Source organism: Dendropsophus ebraccatus, chromosome 1 (assembly GCF_027789765.1).
Source record: "Dendropsophus ebraccatus isolate aDenEbr1 chromosome 1, aDenEbr1.pat, whole genome shotgun sequence".
Taxonomy (NCBI): Eukaryota; Metazoa; Chordata; class Amphibia; order Anura; family Hylidae; genus Dendropsophus; species Dendropsophus ebraccatus.
The window spans coordinates 170,745,453-170,770,085 of record NC_091454.1 but is presented as its reverse complement, the minus strand read 5'-3'; the positions used below and the strand labels follow the sequence as shown (position 1 = coordinate 170,770,085).

General features: G+C 45.7%; 1 protein-coding gene and 1 non-coding gene across 3 annotated transcripts in view; one reads left to right on the top strand and one right to left on the bottom strand.

Annotated features, from left to right (window-relative positions):
- Nucleotides 1-14,349: 14,349 nt before the first annotated feature.
- Nucleotides 14,350-14,422, bottom strand: TRNAR-UCG (transfer RNA arginine (anticodon UCG)). Its single transcript has one exon. It is a non-coding gene; the product is annotated as a tRNA-Arg (tRNA).
- An 18-nt stretch (nucleotides 14,423-14,440) lies between these two features.
- The window catches only part of POLG (DNA polymerase gamma, catalytic subunit), a 38,461-nt gene continuing 28,268 nt past the window's right edge, over nucleotides 14,441-24,633 (top strand). The window contains exons 1-6 of one of the 2 annotated variants that reach the window (XM_069984674.1): nucleotides 14,441-14,521; nucleotides 19,047-19,672; nucleotides 19,942-20,137; nucleotides 20,782-20,949; nucleotides 21,137-21,283; nucleotides 23,240-23,319. In XM_069984674.1, the coding sequence (XP_069840775.1) occupies nucleotides 19,092-19,672; nucleotides 19,942-20,137; nucleotides 20,782-20,949; nucleotides 21,137-21,283; nucleotides 23,240-23,319 (1,172 nt within the window). In that variant the 5' untranslated portion in view covers nucleotides 14,441-14,521; nucleotides 19,047-19,091. The other variant, XM_069984666.1, reaches the window with a different exon arrangement.

Here is a 24,633-nt window from a genome sequence, read left to right as displayed (position 1 = left end):
ACCAGACTTGGCTCATGGCATTTTTTTAAGGTAAAAAAACTGTGGCCAGATGTTACATGACAGTCAACGGGGAAACATGAAATGCAATACCCACATGACATTTTTGCTATAGCGTTTTTCATGGCAGTTTGATGATTTTCGGTGACTTTGCTGTTTTGTGTTATTGCAGCAGGTCCTGCATTCTGCATTTGTACCTTATATTGAATACATTTTTTTGGTACTTTATGATGATGCTTTTGTGGCTTCTCCCCACCCACCAAATAGTGTGTTTGAGCACATGCTTTTTCAGTGGTGTGGTATTTTTTTCTAATTAGAAGTTTACTCATTTGATTCAAGTTTTTCTATTAAAGCAACAAAATTAATTATTATAAAGCAATAAAAATACAGCTCACATTAAAACGTGAGCTACAGTAACCAGGTCCGGCTACTATACAGTGAATGAAGACAGCTGCCCAGAAAACCCTTTTAATCAGTATTGCAGCAGCTTCAGTCATCAGGGTGCGTTTACACAGAGAGATTTAACTGACATATCTTTGAAGCCAAAGCCAGGAACAGACCGTAAACAGGGAACAGGTCATAAAGGAAAGACTAAGATTCTTCCTCTTTTTAAATCCATTCCTGGCTTTGGCTTCAAAAATCTGTCAGATAAATCTGTCTGTGTAAGCGCACCATAAGAATTGGTGGTGGTCTGGAAGGTCCGATCCCACTGATAATAAAATGATTGCGTACCCTAGCAATTTGCTATTTATCCTTCAAGGTTTAATATTTAGCTATTTTAATATATTTTTATATATTCTGCCGCGGAATTCCACCTATTTTACTCAGTGTGAACATACCCTAATTACGGTGTAGGGTCTGCCTCGATATGAGTCCACCTTATCGTGGTGAGGCAGTTTACGCTCCTTTGCAAATAGTAACCAAGAGACTCATTATTTTTGTGGGAATTTTTTTTGGCAGTTGGGGGGGGGGGGGCTGCTTTTAACTATTTTCATGTCTGTGGTGGGTCTGTATCTTGCTGTTGCGGTGAGCTGTTGCATTTTTCTGTGTTCTTGTGTGTGAACATACCCTAACACAGTGTTTCTCAACTCCAGTCCTCAAGACCCACCAACAGGTCATGTTTTGCGGATATCCCATACAACGAACAGCTGCAGCAGTTACTGGTGCACTGAATATAATTATATCATAGGTGATATAGCCTATGGCTATGGCTGTATCCCAGTTTTCCAGGCGGTCCTCCCGCTGTATCTACCCTCTCCACGGAGCGGGCAGACAGCAGGAATCATTGCCGAGAGTTCGGGTTCGTACGAACCCAAACCTCGGCAGGTTCGGCCTATCCCTAGTCTTGGGTCTTGAGGACTGGAGTTGAGAAACACTGATGTAACACAATCAGAAGCCTGGTCCTCTAATATTTGTCCTGAAACTGCTGCCCTGAGAGGTATTGATTTTAGTTGAAGGCTATGGGAGAGATTTATCAAACATGGTGTAAAGTAGAATTGTCTCAGTTGCCCCTAGCAACCAATCAGATTCCACTTTTTATTCCTTACAGACTCTTTAGAAAATGAAAGGTGGAATCTGATTGGTTGCTAGTTTCACTTTACACCATGTTTGATAAATCTCCCCCAATATCAGGAGGAATCCCATCAGCTCTCCGTGAAATGGAGCATTATTTTACAATAACCTATTCCTCTATCATTCCTCCTGCAAATGTATGCATGAATTGACAACTAGACATTGCCATTCCTCTTGTCACTGTCAGAATTGATGGGATAATAATATGAGACTGTGAAGGAACACATCCTGGTAACAAGGAAAATAGCCTGTTCAGTGGACAACAGAATCCTAGTGGCCTCTATACACATTAGAGAAAAGTTGCCTAAAATGGCCGACTGTTTGGGGGCCTTGTGTGAAGAAGCATCACACATGTTCACGTGTAGGTGGTGAAGGGGAGCCATAGCATTCATCCAACAGCTCAATGTACCTGTTACATTAACCTGCTATACTGTATAGGTATTACTCAGACAGAAACAACTTATTACTTCATACTCGTATTAATAAAACATTGGGTGTAAAAATTCTATTAAACTATATATTATTTAAGCTTAGCTCATACCACATGTTTTACATTCACTTGCTTTGCCCACATATACAGAAATATAAAGATGTCTCGGAGGATATTCCTTAACCACCTGAAATGTTCTTATGTATCTCAGAGCATTGAGGTGTATATAAATTACCATACAAAATTAAAATGTTAGCTCACCTTTTGTGAACCTACATTAGAAACCCTGGACAAAAATTATGGATTTACTTTAATGACGGGATGTTCACCCATTCTTTTTAAAGGGGTACATCAAAGACCCAATTTTATTTAATTTTTTGCTAATACTTTCTAACATTTTGCTAATTACTTTGTAATATGACTTCATTAAAATAAATGTATACTTTTTCTTTATATATACACTTCCATTGAGTGGCAGCAATAGGGGACAAAACAGGGACCTCTGCTGCCCCCAACAGTTGTGTTGGTTACTGCAGGGCTAGTGGCCCTAGCAGAGCTTGCTGTGGAGAGACTGCCTGTCATTATAGCACGGCACAGCCTGTCACTGACTCAAGGTCCGTGCTAAATAGTGCTGAGCAAAAATGTCAAAATGTTTGGGTTTGGGTTCAGCAACGTTATCTGAAACCGAATGCTGAGCATTTGGTTCCCCATGGTGGTAAAAGATGGATGCCGCCCTAGGGAGTCCTGGAAAACATGGATACAGCTACAGGCTACAAGGTGCAGCCACGGGAAATCAAACAATGAGCATTCGGATTCGGATATTGTTGCAGAACCCAAACATTTTGACATTTTTGCTCAACACAAGTGCTAAATTTTTATTGAACTGCAAATACTCAAAATGCTGTGTCTTAAATGGGTACTCCAGTGGAAAAAAAAATCTTTCAAACCAATTAGGTTTAGAAAGTGCGAGATTTGTTATTTACTACTAATAAAAAAATCTTGTTGTCCAGTACTTATCAGCTGCTGTATGTCCTGCAGAAAGTAGTGTTCTCTTCAGTCTGACACAGTGCTCTCTGCTGCCACCTGTCCATGACAGGAACTGTCCAGAGCAGTAGCAAATCCCTATAGAAAATCTCTTCTGCTCTCCAGACTTGAAAGAAAACACCACTTCCTGCAGGACATGCAGCTGATAAGTAATCGAAGAATTAAGATTAAAAAATAAAGTAAAATACAAATCTCTAGCACTTTATGACAACAGTTAATTTGAAAAAGATATATATATATATATATATATATATATATATATATAAAATTTTTTTGCTGGAGTACCCCTTTAAGTGAGCATTTTGTGCCATTGCTGTGTGGAGAAAATGATCTATCAGACTTTGTTCCCACTTCGGGAACATATCAAGTAAAGGCCATGTATATAATGAGACAGCTCCTTTGCCTGATATGTTCCCTAAGTGTTTTTAAAGTTCTTTTATTTTAATGAATATGGTCTATGACCACTTGGCCACCCCAAACCCACTATTCCAACATCTTTTTGCCCTTACCCACTATACCACCATCTTTTTACACTGAATACTGATATACAGTATGGTACACTATGCACATCAGGGCACAGTCTGGAAAACATACCAAAGAATTGCGTTTTACCTTGGTGAGTAATCTTAGTAACTAATCTCCTAATAACTAATAGCAGGTCCTTCCCTGCTCCTCCCTCTGCTGTGTGTACTCCAGTGACCTAGCAACTCTAGCTGCTCCCATTACAGCTTACTATACACAGTCACAGAGAGGGACCCTGTGCTGCAACTTGTAAGTATAAATCTATTCTTTCTTGCTAAATGTTATGTTGCTTATCTTATGTTATCTAACCTTATGTTTAATGTTTTAAATATATTTTTCTATAGATCTTATAGCAAAATATATATATATATTTTGTGTTTTTTTTCTTGGGTTTTAATAGATATAACTCTTTTAGCCATCTATAAACAGAGCCATACGAGCGCTTATCTTTTTGCAGGACTAGTTTATAGTTTGCACTGATATCTTTCATTTAACTTTTTCTCGTAATGTTACAAATAAAAAGCAATTTTGCAAATTTTCTAGCTTTTGAATTATTTCGCCCTAATTTTTAATATTTTTCTATCTATGGAGCTGTGTGAGGGGTAATTTTTACACAGTGATCTGTAATTTTTATTGACACCAGTGAGAAACATAGGACTTTTAGATCTGTTTTTATAAAAAAAAAAATTCTGGGATGTGATGTGACCAAAAATACCAATGGTGTTTTGTTTGTTTTGTATATATTATAATACTTAGGACATTTCCACACCCGATACCAAATATGTTTCCTTTTCATGAAATCCATACAAAATTATTTGCAAAAGGGAGGTCATTAACGGTTTATTTAGGAAGTGATTTTTTTTTTAACCTTTAGGCTATGTTCCCACTACCGGAACATAGTAGGGAAAGGCGGACACCTTGTAATATTCATGATCAATATTTACGTACGTCAATATTACCAGATGGCTGCCTTTCCCCGCTGTGTTTCTGTAGTGGGAACATAGCCTTAGAGGAGAAGTCCCACAAAAATAAAAATCACTTGTAGGTCAGGGGATAGGGGAACATAACAAAGATGGGATTGGTAAGTATACATTATTACCCTCCTGCCTGCAGGTGAATTTTTATTTTCAAGGGACATCTCATTTAGGCTATGTTCTAAAAATAAGGACAAATCATGATCATTAATAATGGCCGTTGTTTTGCAACACTACCCCTGTAGTATATAGCCCCCTGTTCGCTCTCCCCCAGTAGTATATAGCCCCCCTGTGTGCTCTCCCCCAGTAGTATATAGCCCCCCTATGTGTGATCTCCCCCTGTAGTAGACAAGCCCCCCTATTCGCTATCCCCCTGTAGTATATAGCCCCCCTGTGTGCTCTCCCCCTGTAGTATATAGGCCCCCCTGTGTGCTCTCCCCCTGTAGTAGACAGACCCCCCTGTTCGCTATCCCCCTGTAGTATATAGCCCCCCTGTGTGCTCTCCCCCTGTAGTATATAGCCCCCCTGTGTGCTCTCCCCCTGTAGTATATAGGCCCCCCTGTGTGCTCTCCCCCTGTAGTATACAGCCTCCCTGTGTGCTCTCCCCCTGTAGTATATAGCCCACCTGTGCGCTCTCCCCCTGTAGTATATAGCCCCCGTGTGCTCTCCCCCTGTAGTATATAGCCCCCCCTGTGTGCTCTCCCCCTGTAGTATATAGGCCCCCCCTGTGTGCTTTCCCCCTGTAGTATACAGCCCCCCGGTGCGCTCTCCCCCTGTAGTATACAGCCCACCTGTGCGCTCTCCCCCTGTAGTATATAGCCCCCCGTGCGCTCTCCCCCTGTAGTATATAGCCTCCCTGTGTGCTCTCCCCCTGTAGTATATAGCCCCCTGTGCGCTCTCCCCCTGTAGTATATAGCCCCCCCTGTGTGCTCTCCCCCAGTAGTTTATAGCCCCCCCTGTGTGCTCTCCCCCTGTAGTACATAGGCCCCCCTGTGCGCTCTCCCCCTGTAGTATATAGCCCCCCCTGTGTGCTCTCCCCCTGTAGTATATAGGCCCCCCTGTGTGCTCTCCCCCTGTAGTATACAGCCCCCCTGTGCGCTCTCCCCCTGTAGTATATAGCCGACCTGTGCGCTCTCCCCCTGTAGTATATAGCCCCCGTGCGCTCTCCCTCTGTAGTATATAGCCCTCCTGTGTGCTCTTCCCCTGTAGTATTTAGGCCCCCCCTGTGTGCTCTCCCCCTGTAGTATACAGCCCCCCCGGTGCGCTCTCCCCCTGTAGTATATAGCCCACCTGTGTGCTCTCCCCCTGTAGTATATAGCCTCCCTGTGTGCTCTCCCCCTGTAGTATATAGCCCCCCTGTGCGCTCTCCCCCTGTAGTATATAGCCCCCTGTGCGCTCTACCCCTGTAGTATATAGCCCCGTTCGCTCTCCCCCAGTAGTATATAGCCCCCCTGTGTGCTTTCCCCCAGTTTATAGCCCCCCTGTGTGCTCTCCCCCTGTAGTATATAGCCCCCCTGTGCTCTCCTCCTGTAGTATATAGCCCCCCTGTGTGCTCTCCCCCTGTAGTATATAGCCCCCCTGTGCTCCCCTTTAGTACATAGCACCCACTGTGTGCTCTCCCCCTGTAGTATATAGCCCCCCTGTGCTCCCCCTGTAGTTTATAGCCCCCCCTGTGTGCTCTCCCCCTGTAGTATATAGCCCCCCTGTGCTCTCCTCCTGTAATATATAGCCCTCCTGTGCTCTCCCCCAGTAGTTTATAGCCCCCTGTGCACTCTCCCCCTGTAGTATATAGCCCCCCTGTGCATTCTCCTTCTGTAGTATATAGCCCCCCTGTGCTCTCCCCCAGTAGTTTATAGCCCCCGTGTGCACTCTCCCCCTGTAGTATATAGCCCCCCTGTGCGCTCTCCCCCTGTAGTATATAGCCCCCCTGTGCGCACTCCCCCTCCCATATAACATAAAAAAACAAACACTTGTACTCAACTGGGTCCGACGTTTCCTCTTTTCTTCCCTCTTGTGCCCGCACTGCAGCGGTCACAAGAGGCTGCTCTCCCCTTGCCCTGGCGCCGGCGCAGTGATGTCACTCGAGTGCCAACACCAGGGGCAGAGTGCGGCCTCTTGTGACCGCTGCGGCGGCCAGTGAATGAGAGAGAGGGTGCCGATGGCTCTCTCTCTGTCAGTGCTGTCGCCGCACAGTAGATCTGAGCGTTCGTTACGAGCGCTTATAATTACTGTGCAGAGCGCAGCTAGCAGCAGGGGTCTGGACAGCTGGCCTCCGCGGTCCGCCAGTTGAGGACCCCTGTTCTAACCAATATGCAATCATTAGAACCCACCAAAAAGGACAGCTGGTGAACCATTAAAGGGGTATTCCCCCCAAAATTATTTTTGCATTAATAGGTTGCTCACCCCTAGCTTTCTATCTTTCCAATATAAAATTATTATGGATTCTGCACAGTTTTGCTGTTATCTAGGTACATTCACCCCCATAGAATGCATAGAATCATCAGACCTCAGTCCACTCCGACACACTCCCTGCTCCTGGCCAGCCCCCTCCGAGACGGCATCATGTGTCCTCCTTCTCTTCAATGGGCCGGGTTAGCGCTTCTAACCCAGCCAATCTAAAGTGAAGGAGGACGGTGGTGGCTGCTGTTAGAGAGGGAGACCGTGATCAGTGCAGGTGTCACTGTCTCCTTCTCTAACAGCAGCCAAACCCAGTCACCGGTACCATGTGTGCCCCCCCCCAGCCCCAGAGCTCACCCCCTGACTGTGACCCCTCGCTGGCGGCACCCCGTCACCCTTGTTGCCCGCAGCACCCTGCGGCGCTTACCGGTAGCACCAGCACACACCCCCCCCGTGGCTCACTGTCCCCCGTCACCCGCGGCTGGGTTCAATAACTGCACCCCCTCAATCGCGGCACCCGTCACCTGCGCCGCTTGCCCGTGGCACGGCCGCTGCGCTTACCGGCGCCACCACGGCTCACTGTCCCCCCATCACCCGCAGTTCAACAACGGCATATCCCCACCCCACTCCCCGTCACTAGCGATGCTGGCCCGCTTACCGGCGGCAAACACCCCCCCCCCCCCCCCGTCGTCCGTCACTCACTTGCTGTCAGCCGCTCGGCCGCGGCGCTTACCGCCTGCCCCGCGGCTCACTGTACCCCTGTCACCTGCGGCTGGGCTCGCATTCTGGGCCGCGCTGTCACTCGCGATTGGCGACGGCATCCTCCCCCCGTCACCCGGGGCTCACTGTCCCCCCGGTTCACCTGCGGCTACATCACCTCCGTGACCGCGGCCCCATCAACACCCCCACCACCACCGATACCCGCGGCTGACTGTCCCCCCCCCCCCGGTCACCTCCATGAGCGTGGCCCCGTCAGCCCCCCCACCCGTCTCTTACTTTCAGCCGTGGCCCACTAGCGCCCGCCCGCGGCTCACTGTCCCCCCATCACCCACTGCTTACCGGCGCCATCCCCACCACTGAAACCCCCGCTCCCTCTCACCTGCGGCCCCTTGCAGCTCACGAATGGCGTTTATCTCAATTCTGCTGCACCATCTCAGCTCTGCTATGCCATCACCATCTCAGCTCTGCTACACCATCTCAGCTCTGCTATGCCCTCACCATCTCAGCTCTGCTATGCTATTACCATCTCAGCTCTGCTATGCCCTCACCATCTCAGCTCTGCTATGCCCTCACCATCTCAGCTCTGCTATGCCATCACCATCTCAGCTCTGCTATGCCATCACCATCTCAGCTCTGCTACACCATCTCAGCTCTGCCATGCCATCACCATCTCAGCTATGCCATCACCATCTCAGCTCTGCTATGCCATCACCATCTCAGCTCTGCTACGCCATCTCAGCTCTGCCATGCCATCACCATCTCAGCTCTGCTATGCCATCACCATCTCAGCTCTGCTATGCCATCACCATCTCAGCTCTGCTACGCCATCAACATCTCATCTCTGCTACACCGCCATCATCATCTCAGTTCTGCTACGCCGCCATCATCATCTCAGCTCTGCTACTTCCTCATCAGACATAAGCATTGCATGATGGGAAATGTAGTTTCCTATCTTGATTATAGACCATCTTTTAGAAAAACTTGTAACTCAGGAACGGCAGCAGCGAGAAAGATGAGAGACGGCTCAAAATACTCGGGGAGACTTGGTGAGTAAAAATAGCTAGGTTTGGGGGCATTAAATTTTTTTTGCTTTTGGGGGGAATACCCCTTTAACAGGGTCATGGAAGCCCAAGGCTTATTGTTGTGCATTGGGTCACTGTTGCAGGCCAATTACACCTTTTCATTGCATCAGTATCTCCTAACAGCAAAGGCCTCCTGAGGAAGGATAATGGACCCCATCCTGCCATATTGCAAAGATTGATCAGTTTGAGGAATGGTTTGAGGACCATGACAAAAAGTTGACTTGGTCTCGAAAATTTCCACATCTCATTCATCTTTGAAATGTGTTGGATGTACTACCTTGCAACTTAGCACTACCTTGCAACTTTATACAATAATATTATTTTTTTATGTTGGTCTGTGGGTGAATGGTATATGAACACATCAATATCTTATCTTTATTAAGGCAATATATAAAGGGTTATGCAGCTGAACGAAACATCTTTAATACAGCATATTCGGAATATTTTTTTCCCAGCAACAATGAAATCTCACCATAGAAGACGACTTACTGACTTCAGTCCCAACACTACAGGTAAATGTTACAGGTTAAAATGTCAACGTGTTACCTCTTTACCTAGGTGCTACAAAATGCATTATGTTTTAAGGGTAGAGCCACACATCAGAACAGATGAAAAAGTAATGTGGCGAAAAATAATGTTCATTAAGTAGATGGTTGTAATCAATTATGGTGGTTATTCTATACTCTGTGTGTAGTGCCAGCCAATTTCCCATTGACTTTAATGGAGTGCATTCTAATATAGAATAAAAAACTAGAGAAAAAGGAGCTGCTGCACCTCACACCTATGGCTGACACTGATGCCTCTTGGCTACATTTATAAACCAGCGCCAGAATGTTGGTATATAATTTGATTAAACCATATTGCCTCTTGTACCGCGTGCAGGTCTTCTGGCACACATGAGTTCCTACACTAAACCAACACTGTGTTGGTCAGCGAACGCCAACCGCACAAAGCGAGCGACAACAGGGGAGGGGAGGCCCCAGAATAGCCCTGCAACTCCACCATCACAGGACCAAACCACCTGGGCCCCCCCACACCCTACAGGCGCCCCCAGCAGAGAAGGCGGCCGCCAAGCAACATGAGTGTGAACAAGGTCTTACTACTCACCATTGCACCAACAGGTACAATGGGAGGAAAGAGGAGGTATTTACCATGTGTGCACAGGTGCTTCCTCCTAATTGGGTCACATGGGTCTTACAAGGAGGAGTGCAAGCCACACATAAAGAAGAGAACATACAAAATACAAAACTAGAGAAAAAGGAGCTGCTGCACCTCACACCTATGGCTGACACTAATTCCTCTCGGCTACATTTAAAAACCAATGCCAGAATGTTGGTATATAATTTGATCAAACCCTATTGCCTCATGTATCGCCTTTAGAGTACACGGACGTATTTTACCTTTATTTTACGCTGTGTGAACATAACCTAAGACTTTTACTTACCATACCTGTGGTGAAACATTTGGATCTTCTTAGGGGACACCGACATTGGATGTAGCGTGATCCCTGCACAGTCAGCAAAAAATATAAAGGGGGCTGGTTTCTTCTCTATAGGTATTGTCCCTTGTCCCCCCATTTGAATGGAACAGGAGTTGGGTATATTTGCTGCTTGGCTGCATTGACTCTATATGACACTGATGGAGAGTCTTTGGCACTTCCATAGTGGATAAATGGAGTGACAATGCCCATTACTGACCACTGGATCATTTGCATGGCAGGAGAGGTGGTTTAGGAAAAGGGATTCCCATTCTTGAGATCGGTATCCTAGTCCTAGTCACTGGTAAATTGTAATCTTGGAATAAACATAAAAAATAATCTTCATGGTCTGTGTCATTCCTTACCCAGACTACTTTGAAGTCAAAGAGAAGATAAGGAATCCTGGCGTCAATCAAAGTAAGGTGGACGTTCTTGAAGAGGAATTGAGAAAAGGTTACCGTCAGGAAGCTTTAACCCTTAATGCAATGATGGAGAATATGACACGCCTTTATCTGACAAGGTGATGAAAACATATATCTGGGGATTCATCTCTATCATTGCAAATAGCCTCAATGTTTTCCTAGCACTTTAGAGGAAAGAGTGGAAAGCATGTTTTCTATATCCTATAGACTAAAGTTAGACTACCCCTACCCACAACTAAGCTACCTCAGGGATAACAATTCATAAAAAAAACAGTAAACCGCTACAATTAAATGTATACAAGCACTCACATGTCTTCCCAAATAAACGGTGTTCAGAAAGTGCAAAGAGACTGCTGGGCAAGACAAATGGAATCAAGGAAACAAAATACAGCAAGTTCCGGTAAAAAAATCCATTTAATAAAGTCCATGAAAACGTCATACAAAAGAAACTTATACAAAAGTCACAGTTTCCATTTAAAAATATCAGACACTTTTCGATCATGTCTTGGCATTGATTATGCTGTGGTCAAGGCCAAAACATGTCTGAATTTTTTTTATTGGAAACTATGTGACTTTTATATAACCTTTTTATAGACTCTACGAAATAAAGCCTTGGAATTTTGCACCAGAACCTGCTGGATTTCGTTTCTTTGATTCCATAACCAATTCATGTCTGGCTTCCTGAGTGTCCAGCAAATACCATTAATCTGTTAAAGATCGTCTCTTTTGCTTTAGACTTCTTTTGTAATTTATTATAACTACAGAAATTTTAACCCACTTCAGCTAATGTATTTTTATAGCTATGTTTTTATGGTGCATTTTTCCATCTAAGAAATGCAGTGTGCGGCCCCACAATGCACCAGGGCCGGGATGTAACTGTCCCCCTGCACTCAGTATATAGCTTATGGCAGGGATGGGGAGCCTTCAGCCCTCAAGCTGTTGCACAGCTACAATTGCCATTATGCCTGGACAGCCAAAAGCCAAGCTTGGTCTGTCCAGGTATGATGGAAATGGTAGTTTTTGCAATAGCTGAAGGGTGAAGTTTCCCCTCCCTGGCTTATAGAATAGTCTTCTCTTACTTTGCTTGTTTTATGTTGAAGGTTCCAGGAGATGGAAAAAGAATTAAAAAGTGCAAAAATTGAGCTGGAAGCAGCAGAGAAAGAGCAAGTGGCAGCACAGAAAGTCCAGTCAGAGCTGCTGCATCACAACTGGGAACTTCTAAGAAAGTTACAGAAACTTCGCCAGAACTTGGAGAGACACCAAGAAGGAAAAATTCCAAGACTCCAAACACAGCCAGAGATTACACACTGGAAACTAGTGAACCTCAAACATGGACGTCATCTTACTTAATTATAGTGGTATCATTCCGTAATAATGTGTAGTAATATATGGGCGGGGGGGGGGGGGGGAGGGATGTGTGTTATAATTTTGATGCAATTTATTTTCTGATTAAAACACTTTTTTATTAAATAATATAAAACACATTTACATCGCATCTGATTTTTCTTTGCTTGCTAAATAATGTTGAGCAAGTAATAAAATGCTGGAGTGCTCAATACTAGAGATGAGTATTTTTAATGCTCGAGTGCTCGATTTAAGTCACGAACCAGGTGCCCCCTGCTCGACATACTGGAGGGGGCCTTGTTCAATAGAAAACCTCAAAAAAAGACAGTATTGTTCCGCCTCCGCCGCTGTGCCAGGTCTGCTGAAGATTGAAGACTGGCACCTAGGAGGGTAAGTACAATTACTCCCCACCCAATGGCTCAATGATCGTTAGCGATGTCCATGCAGCCCTTGCCCTAAACCGTTCATATATTACCTCTCCGTCCTCCTGCTCTCCTCCTGCCTTCTGCTCTCTTCCCAGCACCAGTGATTGGCTTAGCGGCCTGTCCGCTCAGAGAAGACAGGAGGAGACCGGGAGTGTGGACAGGTAATATATAAACAGTTTATTTAATTGTCATCCATCAGCTGCGCATCACTATTATGGTGCGTTTACACAGAGAGATTTATCTGACAGATTTTTTAAACCAAAGCCAGGAACAGACTATAAACAGAAAACAGGTCATAAAGTAAGGCCTGAGATTTCTCCTCTTCTCAAATCCATTCCTGGCTTTGGCTTCCAAAATCTGTCAGATAAATCTGTCTGTGTAAACGCACCCTTAGATGTAGTGATGAGTATTCGGCAGCCGATAATTTTAGATCTGGGCCGTTCAGATGATGATTGTTTTATCGGCTGATCTTGTCACTATTACGTGGAGGGATTATCGTTCTATGTAATAGGGCTCTAAGGAGTCCAACTTCTGCAAGTTGGATTGAGTGCTGAACTGGGGAGTAAAGCAGAATGCCGCCCACTTCTCCCTGCTATATCTAGATATCTGGGGCCCTCAGCATCAAAACCTCGACCCATCAAAACTTGACATGTCTGTGTAACAGTTTTGTTTAAATGACAGTAATTCTTTAAGAAAAATCCCACTGGTTTCTGATTTGCTTAATTTTGTGAATCACTTAATACATTGGGCACCTCAGTGGCTGCCCATATGCCACACTTTAAAGGGGTTATTAAGGCTACGAAAAAAAGGAAGCTTTCTTGCATAAACAGCACTACTCTTGTCCTCAGTTTGGGTGTGGCTGTGCAGCTCAGTTCCATTAAAGTGACTGTACCATCAGGCCTGGGCTGAAGCACTGGAGGCGGGCTGACCCACCCCCAGTGGAAGGAAACCTGAGCCCCTCTATGACACTGCTTCATTAGAATCAATGGGACCCTATCATGGAGGGGCGGGGGTTTCCTCCCACTGGGGGTGGGTCAGCCCGTCTCCAGTGCTTCAGCCCGGGCCTGATGGTACAGTCACTTTAAAGTGAATGGAGGTGAACTGCAATATCACACACAACCTGAGGACCAGGGTGGTGGTTTTTTAAAATAAATAAATAAATAAATAGCTGTGCTTTTCTAATCCTGGATAACCCCTTTAAAGGAGAAGTCCAGCGATCTTTAAAGTGACGGTACCACCAGGCCCAGACTGAAGCACTGGAGGCGGGCCGACTCACCCTTAGTGGGAGGAAACCCCCGCCCCTCTGTGATAGGGTTCCATTGATTCTAATGGAGTCACGTCCTGGAGGGGCTGGGGTTTCTTCCCACTAAGGGTGGGTCGGCCGCCTCCAGTGCTTCAGGCTGGGCCTGGTGGTACAGTCACTTTAAAATTTGTCAGCCGTAAGGTGCAGGGGGAACATAATAAAAAATCCTCACATACTGCTCCCTGTGCTTTTGCAGCGCTGTCTTGCTACTTCAGCACTCCCGACAGGCTCCGGGATCTCCTTCAGCTGGAAAGTCATGACCCAATTGATGGGCTGCCCACTCAGCCGGTCAGTGACTGGGAGGGGACACTGCTGCAGTCACGGATTGGCTGATGGGGCAATCCATTAGCCGGGTCGGTATTTTGCCAATCTCTGATGGGGGTCAAGGGGGCTGTGATGTGGCGCTACGGGGCACAGGGAGAGGTAAGTAGTGATTATTTATTATGTTCCCCCCGCTGACTCACAAGTTTTTAAAAATTGCCAGATTTCTTTTGCGCCCTGAAACCAGATGTACTAGACCCATAAATCCCCCCAGAATTTTTTTCTGTTGAATCATTGTGCCAAGAAAAATGCAGAGGGGTATAGTGAAGAAAACGATGTAAAATATAAAAATCTCAATAGTCTGAATTATGACAAAAAGCGACCGCGGCAGGACTCGAACCTGCAATCTTCTGATCCGAAGTCAGACGCCTTATCCATTAGGCCACGCGGCCCTGTCATACTAAGCACTCTGAAAGTACACTATGAATACTGAGTATGCCACTAGGGGTCCCCATCACTCCTCCCTCTACCCACAGGCTCACGCTGGTTACGTAAGTTGTCTACGGGACTACAGCTATGGGGGGAGTTATAGACGTCATCTGGCCATGCTTCCTCCGTGCTCCTGCTGCCGTCCCCTGACGTCCTCTCCTCCGGCGCTGTGTAAACTTAGTCCCCGGCTTTATAGGCCTCGGCGGGGAGTGAGGTAATTACAGCCTGTGCCGTCCTATGTGGTGGATGTGTCCGTGTGCCCGGGACTCGCTCACAGCACAGCACAGCACAGCACAGCACAGCACATAGGTGTCACCACTAGACCTCGTACTCACATGCGGTACCGCATGGCGCTAAGGAGCATACCTGCTCTTGCTTACTTGCCGGTAGTTGTATCTTTTGCTCCCAGCACACACACAGCATTATGTACTCCTGTAATCATCTATATATGACGCCTCTAAGGCCCGGACCGTACTTATAACTGTTATGTGACGTCATATGAGTATGGACGAGACGTCACTGAGGTTTACCGGGCAGGTACCATTGCTGAGGGGCGGAGGGAGGTGGTGTCCAAGTCATGGACCGTCCCATTCTGTAGTTTTTTAGGGGTCGTCTATGATTTTATTAAGAGCTGGAAAAAGAATAATAATGGACTGTATCCTACTGTGGCACTATGACTGGAACAGTATCGGAGCTCTCTGCATCGTAATGAATGATATTGGGATTTCCGAAGTCTGTTTCATAGCACATTATCTGTAATTATGGACCATAGACGGAACTATATAGACGCTGTGACTGACCCCTATAGCTGGTGGTCCCATAGCTGGAACATGTGACTGACCCCTATAGCTGGTGGTCCCATAGCTGGAATGTGTGACTGACCCCTATATCTGGTGGTCCCATAGCCGGAACATGTGACTGACCCCTATAGCTGGTGGTCCCATAGCTGGAATGTGTGACTGACCCCTATATCTGGTGGTCCCATAGCTGGAATGTGTGACTGACTCCTATATCTGGTGGTCCCATAGCTGGAATGTGTGACTGACCCCTATATCTGGTGGTCCCATAGCTGGAATGTGTGACTGACCATTATATCTGGTGGTCCCATAGCCGGAACGTGTGACTGACCCCTATATCTGGTGGTCCCATAGCCGGAACGTGTGACTGACCCCTATATCTGGTGGTCCCATAGCTGGAATGTGTGACTGACCCCTATATCTGGTGGTCCCATAGCTGGAATGTGTGACTGACCCCTATATCTGGTGGTCCCATAGCTGGAATGTGTGACTGACCCCTATATCTGGTGGTCCCATAGCTGGAATGTGTGACTGACCTCTATATCTGGTGGTCCCATAGCTGGAATGTGTGACTGACCATTATATCTGGTGGTCCCATAGCCGGAACGTGTGACTGACCCCTATATCTGGTGGTCCCATAGCCGGAACGTGTGACTGACCCCTATATCTGGTGGTCCCATAGCTGGAATGTGTGACTGACCCCTATATCTGGTGGTCCCATAGCCGGAACGTGTGACTGACCCCTATATCTGGTGGTCCCATAGCTGGAATGTGTGACTGACCTCTATATCTGGTGGTCCCATAGCCGGAATGTGTGACTGACCCCTATAGCTGGTGGTCCCATAGCTGGAACGTGTGACTGACCCCTATATCTGGTGGTCCTAGGAAATGTGCTGGTTTATGGCCCATAGTAAATCCCGGCCAGTGTTTGCATGGAGGCCAGCTATGGAGTGCTCTGGTGACATGGGATAGAGGGTATGTGCACACTGCGGATTCCGTCGCTCACATGCATCTCCGTCCATGCCATAGACTCCGTTCTATGCACAGGCGGATTCTGCCGTCCGCTCAAAGAATGAACCTGTTTGTTGTTTGGGCGGACAGCGGAATCCACCTGTGCATGTAATGGAGTCTATGGCACGGGCAGAATCTGCCCGGATTCGGTAGTGTGCACATACCCTTATAAGAACTTGCCCCCTATCAGGGAAGTTTCTAGGTAATGTGGCCAACAGGGTGAATCTAAAAATAAATGGCCCCGTTCCCACTATGGAAGAAATGCTGACAAGGATATAACGTTACATAAATACTCCAATGAAGATCAAATATTTCTACTCTAATAATAAAATCTACCATTTGCCAAATTAAGTTTACACACTATAGAATTTTTTACCATGTTAGGACCTGTTTACACTACGCAATCGGCATGGAGATCCTCAGAACCCCCCCCCCCCTTTTGCCAAATCCTGCCTGCTATCTCTTTCAATGGGAGATCTCGCGTGCCTCCACTTTCCGCTCAAACAATTAACATATCAGTTCTTTGAGCAGAAAGGCACACGTGGCCACCCAGTGAAAAAGATAGCAGACTGGATTTGGCGCGGAGTCCGCAGACGAGGGTTCCAAGCGGAATCTCTGTGAATCTCTGTTCCGTAGTGTGAATGGGCCCTTAGGCTGGAAACACACAGCTTTTTTGGGGGAAGGGAAACTGCCACTGCAGTATTTGTGCCCAAACCAGAAGTGATTCCAACAGAAAAGAGAAATACAAGTCCTCCCTATATTTCCCATTCCTGTCAGTTATTGTAGGTGTATGGCGGGAGTTGTGTGTGGTAGTGTTGCACGATGCACCGAAATATCGATACTACTATCGATATTTCGGGCAGAAAAACGGTTCGGTACCAGGATTTCCTGGTATCGATACTTTATGTTAAGCTGCATAATAGCGCAGCTTAATATAAAGTACAGTGCAGAGACCACGGCCGGCAGCTAGCTGAGCGCCGGCCGTGTTCTCTGTGTGCCGCCCCCTGGTGTCCCCTCCTCCGCCCGCGCGCTCTCCTCTCCCGGTGGCGCCAACTTCAAATAACGATCGCTAGTGCCGGCTATTTTACAGGGTAGATGCCGCCCCCCCAGAGCCACTCCATATGCAGCAGAAGTCTGCTGTATATGGAGCGGCCCCCACTGCTAATGACTGCAGCCCGCGATATTACGGGTGGCAGTTATTTAACTATTCCCCCGCCGCTGCACTTTGCGGTCCCTCACACCGGCCAGTCCCCTCCCAGCATACCTGCTTGTGCACAAGAAGGTATGCTAGGAGTTGTAGTGCACGGAGGTATGCTGGGATCGGGAGGCTGCTGCTGCACAACTACAACTCTCACCATACCTTCTAGTGCACTACAACTCTCAGCATACCTCTTTGCACAAAGAGGTATGCTGGGGGTTCTAGTGCACAAGAAGATGTTGGGAGTTGCAGTTGTGCAGCAGCAGCCTTCCGACACAACTCCCAGCATATCTCCTTGTCCACTACAACTCCCAGCATATCTTCTTGTGCACAAGGAGGTATGCTGGGGGTTGTAGTGCACAAGAAGGTATGCTGGGAGTTATAACAAACAAGGAAATATGTTGGGAGTTGTAGTTGTGCAGCAGCAGCCTCCCATCACAACAACTCCCAGCATACCTCTTTGTGCATTACAACCCCCAGCATACCTCTTTGTGCACAAGAAGATATGCTGGGAGTTGTAGTGCACAAGAAGGTATGCTGGGAGTTGCAGTTGTGCAGCAGCAGCCTCCTGACACCACAACAACCCCCAGGATACCTCTGTGCACTACAACTCCCAGCATACTTTCTTGTGCACAAAGATGTATGCTGGGAGTTGTTGTGTTGGGAGGCTGCTGCTGCACCACTGTACCTCCCAGCATACCTTCTTGTGTACTACAACCCCACCATACCTCTTTGTGGACAAGGAGGTATGCTGGGAGTTGTAGTGCACAAGAAGGTATGCTGGGAGGTACAAGGGAATTAAAAAGTGTAAAAAAAAACCTAGGGAAATCCTACTGTGCTGATCCAGGGGAAGGCGAAAACCCCTATGAGGCAGATGACAATTAAAAAAATTTCAGAATAAAAGTTCTAATAATCCCCGCCTTTCCCTTTTATTCATGTCAAAAAATAAACATTTGGCATCATTGCATGCGGAATTGTCCGAACCATTAAAAGTAACAAAAAAAGTGATCAAAAAGTCACATAAATAAAAATGTGGTGCATGGGGGCATCATACCCACAGTCTGGGTGAGGGGGGGGATGTCATTATATTTGTATTTTAAGTGCTTTTTTTCAAAAGTATCGAAATGGTATTTAGTATCGGAAAAAAAAAGATGGTATCGGTATCGAACTCAAAATTCTGGTATCGTGACATCCCTAGTGTGTGGGAAGGACGCATCTGTGGCGGCTAGTGGACCTTCTTCTTGCAGTCATGTCTCTCAGTAAGTCTCCGGCCGCAGCTCCATTGTGAGCAGCGGGGAGTTTTGATGAGGGCGCACGCGAATGCACCCACATCAGAACTTTGCGTCGCTAAAGATCATCCGGCCGGTACTGCAGCACCGGCCAGGATGATCTTTCCTGAGACCAGCCGTTCCGTAACCCGACCGGGTCACGGAACGGCTGGTCTCTTACAAGGTCGGAACATGGCCTAAAGGAAGATAGAGCAGTCATATAGTAGTATAGATCCCATAGTGCAGTGCCATTTATATAACTACTCTGCCTTACTTGTCACATGACCTGCTTCTTCTTATCTGTTTCTTGCAGGATTATGTAAAATAATTTTATACCTAGAGAAGACAACCAGACAAAATGCAGCGACTTCTCCTGAAGAGGCCATATTGGCCGTGTGGGTGGTGGAGGAGATACTTAAGGTGTCACAAAAGCACAATGACTTCACAATTACCGAATGAAGACCATGCCACTGATCTGTCCCAAAGACGTATGAACCCTCTCAATATACAGATGCTGTCGAAAGGACTACACCAACAGATATTCAAGGGGGCACAAGCACCGTACTCTGAAGAAGACATTGAGAAGAGCATAGATCATTTGAGGGGCCATGAACTTTGGGGCCAAGAGACGTCCACTCTTCAGGATGTGGATATAAAGCTTCCTAAGATGTATGGCAGCAACATTGAGGAGCATTTCCAAATTCTAGCTCAAAAACAAAGTTTTCCTTATCTCAAGGCAGCGAATGAGCTTTTGCAGTGTAAACTTCCAGACATGCCTCAGGAATGGGCCTGGCAAGCTGGCTGGACCAAGTACACCAGAGAGGGTGGGCGGCAGCTGGTTGATTTCCCCGATGAACAAGCGTTAGTGTTTGATGTGGAAGTATGCATGTCTGAGGGACACTGCCCGACCATGGCTGTGGCTGTGTCTCCCCAGTATTGGTGAGATATTATCCGTTATACTGATGTATATATATATTCATGGGGGAGATTTCTCAAACATGGTGTAAAGGGAAACTGGCTCAGTTGCCCCTAGCAACCAATCAGATTCCACCTTTCATTTTCCAAAGAGACTGTGAGGAATGAAAGGTGGAATCTGATTGGTTGCTAGGGGCAACTGAGCCAGTTTCACTTTACAGCACGTTTGATAAATCTCCTCATTATGTTTTAGAGCATTCAGGTGACATTTGTATGTATTTTTTTTTTTACAGGTATTCATGGTGCAGCAGACGGCTGATAGAAGACCGATACACATGGTCTAACCAGATGTCTCTGTCTGATCTTATTCCATTGGAGACGTCTGTAAAATCGAATGCACTGAATAAACCCAACTGGACGGAGAGACTAGTGGTAGGACACAATGTCAGCTTTGATAGAGCGTACATTAAAGAACAGTATCTCATCAAAGTAAGTGAACCTACCTAAGCCGCAAATGATGTTGAAGTAAAAGGTGTGCTGGTATGGTGCTACCAAAATAAATAGGAAAAAGTCTGCAGAGCTAAGACCCTTTCCACACGTCTGTAATATACAGTCCGTGCACTGACTGTATACTATGGATTGAACGTCGGAATGCCCGGCATCATCATTCATTATGATGCCATGACCTCTGAAACTGTTAAATCTCCATGTTACTGTACTGACACAGCCTTGTAGCGAGTGTGAAGATTTTGCTTTGTCAGCGCTCTCAGCATCATTATGAATGATGATGCTGAGTGTACCGAGGTTCAGTCTGTAGTATACAGTCAGTGCACGGACCGTATATACAGTATGTGTGAATTTAGCCTTACACATGTAGCCACAATTGTCGGTGAATCACCAGTGCTAGTGACTGCAGCTAGCTTATGTGATTTACCAATAATTGTGCACTGCACTTTTTCACATTTCACATTTCAGTGTGTAAAACGACATCCTTATGTTGTTTTAGTGGGACAACCCTTCTAATATTTAAGCAGAGGATGTCTCTAGACATTGTATAGACTGATCCAAATAACACATTCTGGTAATACGTACAGGCTAAAAATTACAATTTACAACATTCTTTATTGATCTAGGGCTCGAAAATGCGTTTTATGGACACAATGAGCATGCACATGGCTGTTTCAGGCCTTACAGGATTTCAGCGTAGCTTATGGATGGCAAGTAAATATGGCAGGAGGAAAGGACTGCAGGAAGTAAAGCAGCACATAATGAAAACACGCAACAAGGGGGGAGGTCCAGCGGTAAGTCTTACATGTAAACTACCATGTTCACGTTTAGTTTTCCCACTGTGGTGTGTGTGCACTGTAAATCACTATGGACAGTGCCACCACACTTCCTTAATTTTGCTGTTGAAAATAAAATTTGATTTTAATGGGATAATATGCAGTAGGGTTTATGTATGTGTTTTTTTTCCTTTTGCTTTTGCAGATAAATTCATGGGACTGGGTAAATGTTAGCAGCATTAATAATCTTGCTGACGTCCATGCTCTCTATGTCGGCGGCCCTCCTCTGGAAAAGGAGGCGCGGGACCTGTTTGTAAAAGGGAGTATGGCAGATATCAGAGCTCAATTTCAGGTGAGAAAAATTGCCCTCTTGTCTTAGGCTGCATTCCCACGTTCCGTGATCCTGACGGATCACGGGCGTGGAATGTATGTACCGGATTCCCCCCGCGCCCGGACAGCATCTGTAATTAGAATCAGCCGCGCGGTGCTGTTACTACAGCGCGGCGCTTATGAATACAGTCTCCCCCGCTCCCAGCATCTAATTACAGATGCTGTCCGGGCGCAGGGGGGACACCACGTCCGTGATCCGTCAGGATCACGGAACGTGGGAAAGCAGCCTTAGGGTGCCTTTACACAGAAATATCTGACAAATTATCTGCCAGGAATGGATTTGAAAAGAGGAAAAATCTCCATCTTTCCTTTATGACCTGTTCTCTGTTTATAGGCTGTTCCTGGCTTTGGCTTCAAAAATCTGTCAGATAAATCTGTCTGTGTAAAGGAACCCTTAACCCCTTCGCGTCCCATGACATACCACATACGTCATGGCGGCACAAGAGTTCAGAGAGGGGCTTATAAAAGCCGTCAAATAAAATAAGTTATACAAGTTGCATATCATTGTAATCGCACTGATGTGAGGAACATAGATAACATGTCAGGTTTACCATAGGGCGAATGGCGCAAAACTCCCTGAAATGAAAACAAATTCCTTTTTTTTTCAATTTGACAGCACAAATGATTTTTGCCCGGTTTCGCAGCATATTTTATGGGAAAATAAAGCCTGTCATTGCAATATACAATTGGTGTCGCAAAAAATGAGGGCTCATATGGGTCTCTAGGTGAAAAAATGCAAACGCTATGGCCTTATAAACATAAAGAAGCAAAAGCGCAAAAACAGAAATTGGCTTTCACCTTATGGGGTTAAAGATGTTATCCAGGCAAAATTAACTTGTCCTTTATCCTTAGGATAGGCGACAAGTACAGGGGGTCTGACCTCTGAACCCCCCGACGATCTTTGTATTGGGCCCCTGGTATTCTTTGTATAGAGCTGTGGGTACTAGAGCGAATCGCTGATCTAAACAAATCAAAGCGCTTCGTTAGATCTGCACTCCGCTCATCAAGCCACCGGCCTTTCAGCACTGTTTCCCAGGATTGGATCCAGCTTTTCCCGGCATCCTGGGAGGAGCGTCAGGGAGCAGAGCAGCACTGAAAGGCCGACGGCTTGATGAACGGAGTACAGATCAAACGAAGTGCATCGCTTTGTTTAGATCAGCGATTCGCTCATCTCTAGGTATGGCACGTGACCTGCGTTTTTATTCATTTCTATGGAGCTGCTGGAAAGTGCTTACTTCTCTTTCCAAAGAATACAGACCTGGGTTAGTAGCATTGGAAATGTTTTTTATACAGTTTCTAAGAAATTCAGTGTAGGAAATTCAGTTTTGCAGATGTAATTCTATTGATAAACACTTTTGTACAGTCAGTTGTTTAATAAATGTTCTTCTATGTTTTATGTCTTCATGTCTCTGGTTTTGCTAGCACAGCATACTGCAGTGTGGGGATTGTGGGTCGTTTGCCTTGCTGGAAATTACATTATTCTCATATACTATTTCTATGAAGGACATTTATTTTACATTGCTAGGACATTGCACACTAGAGTAAATGTTCATTAATGTGACACCCTTAGGACCACCCTACCAAATATTTAGAAATTCCACTTGTGTGGACGGTCAGGCATACAGAGATGTATACATACCCTCACTCATACTTATATTGTCATTGTTGCTTCTGTTGCGGAGTCCTTAGAGTGCTTGCACCAAGTTAGGAAGGTACACATAGGCGCTGACACCTGCCCACCTGTGTCCCTGTGCCCCAGCAGTGTTAGACCTGGTGTGGGTATGTAACAGTATGCTCCAGGAATCACATCATTGTTGTGTTATTTTCATACTGATCCTCCAGTTTAGTGTCATTATATATACACACATTTTGTGCTTCTTTGTATATGTCTTCAATTTTTTTCTCTTTGCTTCTAAAGGATCTTATTGAGTATTGTGCCCTTGATGTGAAAGCCACCTTTGAGGTCTTTCAGGAGACATTTCCACTTTTCATGGAGAGGTAATCTATTCTAAAGTTGATTATAGTAACCTTTCTGTTCACATCCTATTTTAGCTTTGCTTTCTTTATATACATCGGGTGTACATCCCGGCATATACATCTAACCTGCCCATAGAGTTCTGTTCACTAGAGGTTTGCTAAAAAGTGTCCATAACATATGTTTTACAGGCATTCATTGTTACCTATACCTTTTTTAATGTATTGAAGTGTAACCTTAATATACTTTAAAGTACAAGTGCCATGAAAAACTTTTTCCCAGTAATTGAAGCACATTACAAAGTTATATAACTGTGTAATGTGCTTCAATCACCTATCTGCCTCCCTTTCCTGTCTTTCCCCCCTCCACCCCCCACCAAGAAGTGTCCTAACTCACACAGACCTAATTACTGATGTCACCGTCACCAAGCTCTTCTCTCAGCTCCTTCTCCTGTTACAGCAGCCCCCCCCCCCCCCTGCCTTGTCAGGTGACTCAGCTTGCTCAGCTCCCATTGGCTAAACAACTGCAAGCCATCACTTGGACTGGGGAGGGGGGGCTGCTGTAACAGGAATATGCACCTGTATAAGTATGCAGTAGTGTTACACACATCTGACAGCATTTTTCAAATATGTATACTAAACCTCATGTGAATAGTGCCTGATAACCATGGTTTGTTAACATAACTACTATATGGTTCTGTTCACTTCTACCTACATTCGAGTATGATGGTCTGTCCCTTCCTCTCTGTTCCTTGGTTTTCATCTGTTTACAGACCTGAACAAAACTTAGAGCAGGGGTGTCAAACTCAGGCCCTCCAGCTGTTGCAAAACTACAATTCCCATCATGCCTGGACAGCCAAAGCTTTAGCTCTTGCTCTCCAGGCATAATGGAAATTGTAGTTTAATAACAACTGGGGGGCCTGAGTTTGAAACCTGTGACTTAGAGTATGGAGGATGGCTCTGCGTTCCATGTTGTCATGTTTTTCTGTTAGGTCACTTCATTGTAATATTGTGTGGGTCCAATTCAAGATTCTATCATCATGTTTAGTGTTGTCTTATGTAATAGTACAATTGAGTTCAAAGGGGTTATCTGGGACTATAAACATTGATGCTCTAGCTGTAATATAGGCTATCAATGTGAGATCAATGCAGGTCCAAGAAATCATAGAAGCCATACAACTGATATAAAACAGGAAACAACAGAAAACCGTTCATAATTTGTAGATGACATGTAACAAAGGAACACAACAACCATTGTTAGGGCTGTCTGTCTCTTCTACCCCTGGATCAGACTGGGCAAAACAGACTGCAGACCAGCCCATTATATTTTATGGGGCT